An 11,634-nucleotide genomic window follows, 5' to 3' on the forward strand; every position below is an offset into this window, starting at 1 on the left:
GGAAACAAGCTTCCTAGGACCGGTTTCTGGCATTTCAGCCGTCTTCAACCAGGCTTGCTTGAATCCAGTGGCATTTGAAGCACAGCACATGGCCACAATGTTCTTTTTTACAGGGAATCGCATAAGTTTGCATGAATAAGTTACACTGTGTATTTTGCACATTTGATTAAAGCATATGTTTACTAGTAACATTTTTTTTTATATCTTAGGTCTATATTTATGTCTGGAATAAATTACTTACATTTCAAATAGCCTTTTTTTAAGAGTCCACAATGTATTTGTAAAATAACATATCCAGGCTGTCATGTTTCAGGGTTTATTTTTGTGGATTGCAGTGGTGTTTTCTCAGTGTTTTCCAAACCTCTTGAAACCAGTGCTTATCATTGTTTATTCAGCTGCCTAACACCAAAAATTGGCAAATACTGTGTTTTCCAGTGTTTACAAAATAAGTTTTTCTGCAGTGATTATTACAAAGCACATATTTAATTCAAAGGTGAAGCAATGCAAGGTATGTTGTGTCTTCCCATTGGCAGTGTGTCCAGTGACCTTATGTTAGACTGTTTTAAGCCTGGCATATCTGTATATGGCACTCTCGCTCACACTCACATCTCATTACCCCTGCTTGCATCTCATTACCTCTCACACTCACCCTGTCAGGACTCTGTATAGTTTACAACACTATTAATGGATTAAAAAAGTAAAAGTGCTATATTCAAATGTTTTATTAAACAAATGATTGGGCACAATTGGGGGTAATTTGCCTACTCCTTACTGAATATTATGATAGTAGGGGCTGTCAACCCTGCAAACACCATAGTACCTTGTGAAACCTTTACAATTTTGAATTACACCACATTAATTTGCAGCCCTGCATCCTAAGGCATCTGAAACTTGAAGCTTTCAGAACGTTTGCTACTGCTTTTCTGCACTCTTTCCCGGACTACATTCAGGTGGAGCTGCTGTTGCGTAGACATTCTTAGCTGCCTGGTGTCCCCATGGCAAATGTTTCACTGTAAGTCAGTTCTAACCATTTAACAGAAAATTGGACCAGAGTCAGAGTGATGTAAGGCTACTGGCTAGAGCTTCTGACTTTGGAATTGCGGCCCAGGTTCAAACCCCATATTCAGACGACAAGGACTTATCAGCAAGTTTAGATACATAACTGCTAGATATTCATAATTATAGTTTTTTTAAAATCAAGATTTTATTAGTTTTATCGTTTTGTATAAACATTGCTTTGGCATATAATAGTACGTATATATCGTGTTTCGGCAATTGCAAATTTTTACATTAGCCATTCAGCCCATAATAAGCCCACCATTTCTCCCAAAATATGGTATGTTTCTGTGAGAACCCTCTGGCCGCATAGAAGTTCCTTCAATTTGAAGCCCAGTCCATTGCCCCTCGCCATGTAGCCAGTTTGGGCAATTCACCGATGTCCAATGTTTAGCAAAGGCTCTCTTGGCGAGGAGGGTAACTTTCTCTGCCAAGGTGCGATCTCCTTACCCCATCCCGGGTCATCAAGGATACTAAAAAACGTTAATAGGGGTAAGGGTGCTCATGTTTCCCCAGAACACTTGCAGTACACTGAAGATCTTCTTCCAATAGGTCACAATGACAGAACAACTCCAGACCGTGTAAATACGTCTCCTTGTTCCTCTGAACAGTGGAAGCAGGATAGTTTGCCCGCATGCCACAGGTGGGTAGGTGTGAGATGAGACATGTGTTAGTAGTTCAACTGAATAAGCCAAAGCCTTGAAGAGATGACAAGGACCCTCAGGGACATACATGCATCCCTCCAATCAGTATCGTCCAAGAGTCCGACCCAGGCCTCCCATCTCGTCTTCAACACCCAAAACCGGTCCAGCGAGTGTATTAGCAGAGAATTAATGATTTGTGATACCCCTCCCTTCCCCAGAGGCCCCAGTAGGATTTTGGCTTCCAGTGGATTATATTCGGGCACTGGTTCTATGGAATCACAGTGGGATCCAAGGGCATGTCGCAGTGCAGGTAGCGAAAGAATTGGGACTTGTGAAGAATAAATTCCTGTAGTAATTTCATGAAGGATTTCATTTGCAACCCTTGTCACATGTCTTCGAGCCTGGATATACCCATAAGATTCTAAGGCCTGAATCCCAGCAGAGATATATTGTGTCTCAGCCAATTACCATGCCACAAGGGGGTTTTCCTCATTAAGTTGTCTGTCCCACCCTATCCAGTGTAGCACCGATTGCCATGCCGATAATGTTGTCTTAGTCACCTAGGGGAGAGTGCGGTGGATGGAATTTCCATACAACAGTCCTAGCCCAGCTTCCTGGCCTAAATGGGCCCTTTCAAATCATCCAGTCATTCACCACTTGGATCTGGAAAGCCCAATAACCGATGCAAATATTTGCAGTAACCATACCTCCATCACATAGAGACTGCGTGGATTTCCCGAACACTATTCCCCAGAGGAAGGTGCGAATCTTTCCTGACAAGTCAATGAACCACTTCCGAGAGATGAGAAGGGGGAAGTTTTGAAGGATAATGAGGAATCGGGGTAATATCATCATCTTGAAGAGGGCCATCCTACCCAGGATGTTTGGCCCTTCTGGTGTGGTCAGCTGACGTTTTGAGCATTAGAGGCTTAAGGTTCAAGGCCCATGTCAGGTGGGGTTAAGGGTGATGAGGATGACTAAGTACTGGAAGTTGAATCCGTGAATCGGAATCAATGCCTGGCAGTCAGTCTTGTCTCTGTCACCCTGAAGGGGTATCAGGAGGAATTTGAAGCAACTGACCGTCAGCCCGGAGGCCTCCCCAGAGAGAGTGAGCATATGGATCAACTGAGGGCCAGTGTTGGCTGGCTGTGAAAGGAATAGTAAGACGTCATCTGGATACAGGGCTCTGCAATCTTCCGTGGTACCCTTAAATTAAAGACCCAAATCTGTACATTGCACCAGACCCACACCACCAGCGGTTCAATGGGCAGGGCGAATATGAGAGGGACAATGGGCAACCCTGTGGTGCAGTGCCTCTTCCTGGTGCATGGTGTAGTTCCTTTCCAATGAAAGGGCCTGTATCTCTAATTCAGTTATCTGGCATTATTTCTCACATTCCTTTCCCATTAAATAGGATCTGGATACTCCTTGGATTGTAGCCTTACCTGCCATCCAGAGGGTGCCCGGGGAGGTCACCGTACCACAATTGAGGTCTAAGTAGAACTTCACCTTCTCCACCAGGTATTGCGTAAATTGCTTGTTGACTAAGTGCCAGGCATTGAGGTGCTAAATAGGGTGGTGATGATTTGAGTTCACTTAGCCAAAGCTGAGCTTCACCAGCCAGTGGTCCGAAATGCCCCGTGGTAGAGCAAGGGCACCCATCGTCGGGATAAGGTCGGTGTCCAACAGAAGAAAGAAATCAATGCTTGTAAGATTTTTGTGGGCTGCCGATAAGTGAGTGTAGGTGCATTTGGTGGGGCGCCATGATCTCCATACGTCTCATAAGGCTAGGGAGTCCACCTATTGGCGCAATGCACCTTGGTTTCAACTCCCCTCCAATCCTTGGCCAGAGGAATCCAGTACAGACGTCAGTATGGCATTAAAGCCGCACCCTACCAATGTGACCCCCATTGGAAGGCTCAGTATCTCCTGTCACAGAGCTTCAAGTGTAGTCCTGGGGAGCCCAGGAGGAACATACACACTGATGAGATTATAAAGGTGGCCTTCAAGTGAGCCCTCCACAACAATATACCTCCTAGAGGGTCAGGGCCAACGGAGGATACTACAAGGGGAAGGATTTTTGCAGAAGAATCGCCACTCCTCTGAAGCCAACTGTATGGCCAGCATGGTAGATCCTATCATACTCGTAACAAACTAGGAATGGCCATTTAGTCCCCATCAGGTGCGTCTCTTGAAGAAGGATTACAGCTGGTGAGTGGCGCGTAGCAAATTGTAACACTGCCCGATTATATCTGGTTATTCAGACTCTTGACATCCCGAGTCAGAAGGGTAAAGGCATACCTAGCCATGGTCGGTCATGGAATGGGTGCCAAGAAATATTTACCTGGAGCTACCCAGGTGCATTTTGGGTAAACATCAAATCTGGCTGTAGGTGTAGATGGTGCGATGCAGAGCTAGATGAATGCGCCAAAAACATGCAGTGTGTACATAAAACTCAGTATTAAACTGAAAAAAACAAGAAACACAACAACCCCCCTTTGGACCCAACCACACCAACAACCCCACCACCTCACACTTCAAGCAAGAAGCATCGGACAACCCCCCAGGACAAATTTCAAACTAGGTGTAAGTTCACCGAGTGCATCCCTGCCGGATCCAGCTCAACCATATCTGAGGAAGGAGATAGTGGTGCTGACAAAGGAGACTGTAAATAGGTGTGTTATAAACTACGAGTTGTTGGGTGTCACAATTTCTTTGCGTTAAAAATAGGTGTTAGAAAGTCACACCTATATGAGTAGATCAATGTATGTTCTCCAAGAATCTGGGAGAGTATGGGCCTATATTGACCATTACTCAACAGCCCCACAGTAAATCATCTAAATAAATGACACACAACAACAGTTATAATTATTTAGTATATTGGAAGTCATATATCTAATAATACGCACACCTTTTCTATTTCATATAAGGCTTTCAAAAACACAAAAATAAATCAATAGACGTGACTTAGTCGTAAAGTGACAATCAGTGAAAAAATTAGTTTGACATTACACAATGTAGGCAAAGACTGATCTTAGCATGATATACATAGAAAAATTATTACAAAAAATGCCTGTTCTCTCTCATATCCATAGGTCAATGAACATCCTATATTATTATTGGCACTTCTTTCAGAATGTTGACCGAGAACATGAAAAAATGGGATTGCCGATGATGTTTGGATCCTATGTGTGTGTGTTAGTAGTTAGACATCACAGTGGGTCTTCCTCAGGACTGGAGGATGTAGACAGCCTAAATGGTGTGCAATTCAATGGAAAATAACTCCTCCAAGCCAGGATGGAATCCACACATGGATCCACACGTATTCGTAATCATATATCCAAAATTCCACAAGGGTAGACCCCACTGGGGTTCACTTTCCAAATCTTAACACGATCAGTCTTTGTGTACATTGTTTTTATAACATTGTATACCCAGGTTCTGAGGGACACATGGTAACCCCATTGTGTTTGATGGCATAATAGGTGGTCGGCGTGATCATTCAGTGACCAGTCAGTCTGGGACTTTTTCTGTTCCGTGAGGGGAGTGGGGTAGTGTGTGCCGTGGGGATTATTGAGTGGAGGGCCTGGCCCCACAAAGGTGGTCATCCTCCGAGTCTGAGGGGATAAGTCTTAAGGATCAAGTCATCTTCTCCTCCTAGAACGCTTGCTGTTATGCAGTGGTTGCTCTCGGGCATATTCCTGCTGCTAAGCAGATGCTCCCCTGGGTGGGGCGTTGGTTACAGCCGAGGGGGTCTCTGTTCCATTGCCAAGATACCGGCCTCTTTGAGGAAGTTGTAAACAAAATTATTTGGAGTCATGGATCACTTTAAGTTTAAACAGGAATAATCACATAAACTGAACACCCATGGCTCTAAATTGTTGCTTGACCTTTTCGTAGGAGCATCGCTGCAGCTGGACCTGAAATGTGTAGTCCGGGAAGATCATAAAGTGATTCACTTGGGCGTGAAGATCCCCCACCCTGTGTGCCTCTCTTATGATGGACGAAAGAGAAACAAGGGAACCCCACTCACTATGGAACCAAGGTGAATAAGTATTACATGAAAAACAATGGTTCCTGTGGAATATTATACTCAATATTGATTTTGAAGAGATTGCGAATTCGCAATAAAAAGGGTTATCAGCAATGTCAGAAAGAAGGAACCACAGACACTAATTGTTTAGTTCAATAGTTGTATTAAATACTCAAATATAAACAAAACGATTTGCAGCAGCTGCTGATTATCCATCTAACGATTGCGGGTGCTCCCTGGCAATAATACTCCGCATCGGGTAGATAATGATTCCTTAATTAGTATAGAGAAACAGGATCGCATGCGTCTGCCTGCCGCGATTCAATGACCTTGAATCGCGATAATGAGTTCCTACTAAATTCCGGCTCATTTCACCGAAGTACAGAGAACAGCCATTGCGCTGTCTTACAATTGGATTGCTAGGCTCACACCCTCAGTAGGGAACCCGGCCGGGTTTCCCAGTGAGTACCATTCCTTTCACTATATCACGGGTTGCACACACCCCACTAATAGCTCAGCAATTCCACGTCCAGATGTCCCTAATACTATAGGTCCTGACGAGACCCTACATTCCTAACAGGGTCGAAACGCCGTCAACAGTAAAGATGAAAGCGAACCACTGAAATTGCACTCTATGATTGTATAGTGGCTACATATCCGGTTTTAATTGAGAATTGGTCGCTTTCTGTATATATAAACAATGTTTTGAAACCTTGTAAATCCTATTACACAATGTCACATACTTCTTAGGTTCATGTTTCACTTGGGACACCTTACACAACTGTGCAAATCGTTTTGTTTGTATTTGAGTATTTAACCCCTTGGCTGCGGCAGGAATTCCGCCGCAGCGCTGGGGGGGGTTTGGGGGTAGTGCGGTGGCGCTGTGCTCATGACGGAGCCACTCCGCCATGAGTCACGGTTGAGCTGTGCTCATGACGGAGTGGTTCCATCAGGACTCCACCCACTGCGCTAATCGCCTGCACAGGCGGGGAATTAGCGCCGCGTGGGCGGAGCGGCCGCCAATGGCCGCAGCATTACGGAACCACTCCGTCATGAGCACACAGCGCCCGTGACTCATGACGGCGTGGTTCCGTCATGAGCACGGAACGGGTTAATACAACTATTGAACTAAACAATTAGTGTCTGTGGTTCATCTCTTATGATGGAGTCATGGTCTTCTGTGCCAAAGAGTGGTCTGCCCTCTTCACGATGAAACAAGTAGAGAACAGGGAGACAGAGACCCATGTGGTTATCCAGGACTCCTGGAATTCCTCGGAGTCAGACCTCTCTACCCCCTCTAGAAGGCCAACAAAACGGAGATGACATTGTCGAACCTGCCGCTCCGTGTCTTTGATATGATCAGCCATTAATTTCGACTTGTGAGGGAGGCGGAAGACCATTTCTTTGAGCTCCTTTACTGTTTCTTCAAGTTCCGAGATACAGCCCTCTGCCTCAGACACCCTGTTCGGCACACGTCAGAGATCTTGGCTCAGGAGGCCGACCTCCACGCCTACCTGAGCAATTTCTTTCTTGTTTTATGACATTGCAACTATGGAAAATTGTGCTTTCACATATTTTGGAAATCTCTTTGCATGGCACAGAGAACACCTGAATAGCGTAATTCGTTTTTCTGTCTTTTATCCCCACTACTGAAACGTGCAATTTCGAGATAGGAAGGCCAGAATGGGGAACTACTTGTAAGACCATGAAGTCATAGGCTCTTTCCTGCATGCTTCTTCCAGCTTTCAGCCCTGTTTCTGTGCATAGATTCCTCTTACTAATAGCAGAAGGAATATGTACACAGAAACACAGGGTAAGACAAGGGGTGCAAGTTTGCATCCGGTGAACTTAGAGTTGGACAAGGCAGTATCCTTTATAGTGATACTCTAGACGACTCATAATCAGGCGGCCAAGTGCAGGTTGAAGGCTGGCATTTGGAGCAATGGCATTTGTCCTATCTCTCTCTTATCCCCATTTGCCTTCATTTGTATTATACAAAGAATTAATGTACTACCCATCTAAACCTTGTATTAAGTATTTCTGTGAATTGTATCTAGATGTGCTTGTATATTTGTGCATGTATTGTATTGTATAGTTATTGCATTTATATAGCTCTTACTACCCCTGACGAGGAGTCGAAGCATGTGTGAGTGTGCACACACACTCAAGCACACAGTGGAGTAGAGCAGCCTGGCAGTGCACTCCCTTCAAATGGATATCAACTGACTTAACAACTCTTAATGGAGAACAGAGCATTCCAAATATTGTGGACAGCGACAAGGAGAGAAAGCAGGAATGAAGATGAACTGGAAAAGAACTAACAGCGAGACAAAGAGAAAGGAAGTGTAGGGTGGTGGAAGAAAGAGTCACTAGGTGAAATCAAGAGTAGGCAGCCTTGGTATTTGCAACCCTGGCATTTCACAGGACCTAAGAAAAACCATGTACCCATGCACAAAAACCATGGAACTCTGCACTTATTTTTTATTTTAATTACATATTTATTTTGCAAATTAAGCTCTAGTGATCTACATATACTGAAACAAAGAACTGACTGACTAATGGCTCAAGGCCTGTGAAGGGGGGAGCACAGAGACCCACAGTGTGCAAATGGCACAAACTGCACCATTTTCAGAGAGCGTGGAGTTCAGCACCTTCCTCAGGCTGAGAACTTTGGAGCTAGACAATGGCTTAGATCTGTTATTAGATCTCGTGATGATGATGAGGAATAAACCAACATTCCTTGACTGTGTCATGCCACTGTCTGAACTACTCACCCATCCCATTTCCATTTCTGTGGTCACTGGGTTAATTCAGAGTTGCAAATTGGAATGACTTACAAACTTCACCCTTTGTCCACTGAAGAGGTATCGCATGGCCAGCTGGAACTGCTGGAAGTTGATCTGGCGTAACTCTGATAGGAGAAGCTTGGGCTGATGGAGCAGATCCTCCAGGTACTGTTTCAAAGCACTCTGTAATTAGAGACAACAATGCAGATGACAATGCTGTAGGTGTTACAGCTGTGTCTGAAAGTCATAGGAAATATTCAAGTCCACTACTTCCACTTTAATACAGCAGGATTACTCAGCAAAGAAACACTCACCTATGCCTCAGGAAGGTAGCATTAAAGAGGTGGTGAGCGATTATATTTATTGAACCCCGGGAAATAAATTATCTCTGAGTGTAAATGGAAATACAAATGCATAGGCTAAACACCCATCAGGCCATGTCTAAGAACTAGTACTGAATCATCATGTTAGGACCACATTATGAGAGGATGTGGGGCCTAAGTCAGAGGAGGTCAGTATCAGCATTTTTGCATAAAATAATTGAGTCCCTATCTGCACCCCTGGAAGCGCAGGCACTATATTCAGTGCACTCTACGTAGTAAGCAAGCCAGCGGCATGGTCTCTTTGGATTCGCCCACTGGTTCACGCAAGGGCAGGAGTTTCCTCCACCAGATAGGGTTGTGGAAAAACTGACCCAGACTAAGGTGGTTGGTGCTCCTACCATGTCTGGCAGTGATGACTCTGTGAAAGACTTGAAAATGGTGGCAGGCTCCTGGAAAGGCAGGGATGGTGTCTTTAACATGCTATAGAAATCCCCTCAGCATTTAGTCAGACCACCTGTGTTGGCATTGACCATGCATCACTACTGTTGGGGTGCATCTCTAGTGCCAAGTTATGCAAATGGACATTTCACTAGCTTTGATACCGTTAGTGCATTTTCCACCAAGGAGTTTCTTCCTAAAGTAGCTCCTCTAATGGTGAATTCAGGCTCTTTAGCGTGGTCTGGCATGAAGCAAATGTTCTAATTCTGACTTGGTGGGATAGAAATTCTGTCACATGAGAGACATTTCTAAATTGAATTGGATATGGGTCACCTTGCTTTCATTACTGAGTTGATATCTTGTATCCTGATCCTGCATATTGTGAATGTTGTAAGTGTAATGTAAAGGACAATCACACTTGATATTATGTTGATCTCACTATCGAAATGTAACAATGTTGAATATGAAGGATAAGAGCGTTATATAACTGCCAATAAAAAAGATTTAAAAAAAAAATGAGAGACATTTCTAAATCATGCTCAGAGGTTTGAGATTTACGCATTGAGGTTCTTGGTTTGCGCTTTACGTATTGAGGTTCCTGGTTTGCGCTTTACGCATTGAGGTTCTTGGTTTGTGCTTTACATATTGAGGTTCTTGGTTTGCGCTTTACGCATTGAGGTTCTTGGTTTGCGCTTTACGCATTGAGGTTCTTGGTTTGCGCTTTACATATTGAGGTTCTTGGTTTACGCTTTACGCATTGAGGTTCTTGGATTGTGCTTTACATATTGAGGTTCTTGGTTTGCGCTTTACGCATTGAGGTTCTTGGTTTGCGCTTTACGCATTGAGGTTCTTGGTTTGCGCTTTACGTATTGAGGTTCTTGCGTCAAAACAGGATGAATATAGTGTGTGCCCCATGTCTAGGAATTGTAAGTGGGGGCTGTGATGAGGGTCGAAGCTGTGCTGTACTGAACGATGTATGAGAGAATGTCAGGGTTAATGTGCTAAGTTCCTGAGGACATATACTCAGATCTGCTCTTACATGTGAAAGACACAAGGAGCTTCTAGAAAGCAAAGGAGAAGCCAGGCACATGTGCACATGGCTTAGGAGATCATGAGAGATAGAGCGACTGTGTGAAAACTGAAAGGAATACACACAGGAAGTTTGATGTGTCATTGAAGTATATTAGGACCACAAAAACGAGAACTTCAGATATTAATAGCATGCACATTTACAGTTGCAGGAGGAAGTTCCCTTTGAACCAATATCACGGGTTCCAAGAAAAGCTGATATAATCTTAAATGTGAAGAAATAATTATTGGGGCGGGGTTAGGGACTCTCCAATGTGTGATCTAAATTGTAATCTTACATATGTTCACATCGGTATCTGTTGTTTACTTCTTCACAATGATTGTATTGCTAACTTTAAAGCCTCAGTGATCAACACTCTGAAAGAAGCTTACCTCTACTGGCGTAAAATGGATATAGAGATAAGTACAAAACATAAGAAAGTGGCTGTGACAAATACATCCACACCAAAGCCCACAATGAAGGTACTGATCTAACAGTTATACTTTTTAGGAGCACTCTCAAGAACGCAGGCACCATCCCTGTCCTGTGCAAGTGTAAGCACTGAGGTTAGCACAGTAAAACAAAACAGCCTACAGGCTGAATCCAAAATGGCCGACTGCCATAGAAGCCAAGTTTCACAGTCATGGGTCAAGAAAGTACACAAAATCTTCCTTCCCGCCAGTGGAAAGCTACGCACCAAAAATGCGGACACCAAATCAATTTAAAAATATATTTTAAAGGAAAGTTAAAATATAAGGGAAGAAGACCTGGAAAACTGAAAAGTCTTTTCATGTTGTCTACAATGTTGGTTTTGCGAGCAGTCGGAGCACTGAATATTTTAACAGATCCAACAATATAGGTCAAGTGGCACATAAGTCCATAATTATATTCTATTAATCAGTCTTTCAATCAAGTGAATTTCAGTTAAAATCTTAGCCCTACAAATGTGTGAGCAAGATTCCAAAAAGATGTAATAGTACATATACACATAACTCCTACATCCAAACGCCTACAAATGAAAAACCCTGAGTTAAAAAAAACAACCTTATGTATATATATGTATATCCAGCAGCCGCCTGCCTTGATTTACCAACACTGTATGTTTCAATTAGTTATGGACTGCTTCTCACTTTGAGCAGAAAATCTTGTATGTTCATGCATTTAAAGTGATTCTGCCTACGCTATTTGCTGGGGTCACAGATGGCAAAAAATCACTTCTTTCCAAATTTATAAACTTTCTCTCCACATTCTTGTTCTTGACAACATTCACCTTGTACGATAACAT

At 43.5% G+C, this 11,634-nt stretch overlaps 1 protein-coding gene across 1 annotated transcript in view; it reads right to left on the minus strand.

The window, feature by feature from the left end:
* The window catches only part of OTOA (otoancorin), a 222,115-nt gene extending 212,794 nt beyond the window's left edge, over window positions 1-9,321 (minus strand). The window contains exons 1-2 of the mRNA XM_085631332.1: window positions 9,241-9,321; window positions 8,571-8,702 (exon numbers count right to left, since the gene is read on the minus strand). Of these exons, the coding sequence (XP_085487458.1) occupies window positions 8,571-8,702; window positions 9,241-9,321 (213 nt within the window). The remainder of the gene's footprint in view (window positions 1-8,570; window positions 8,703-9,240) is intronic.
* Between the last annotated feature and the right edge of the window lie 2,313 nt (window positions 9,322-11,634).

Source organism: Triturus cristatus, chromosome 10 (assembly GCF_964204655.1).
Source record: "Triturus cristatus chromosome 10, aTriCri1.1, whole genome shotgun sequence".
Classification (NCBI taxonomy): Eukaryota; Metazoa; Chordata; class Amphibia; order Caudata; family Salamandridae; genus Triturus; species Triturus cristatus.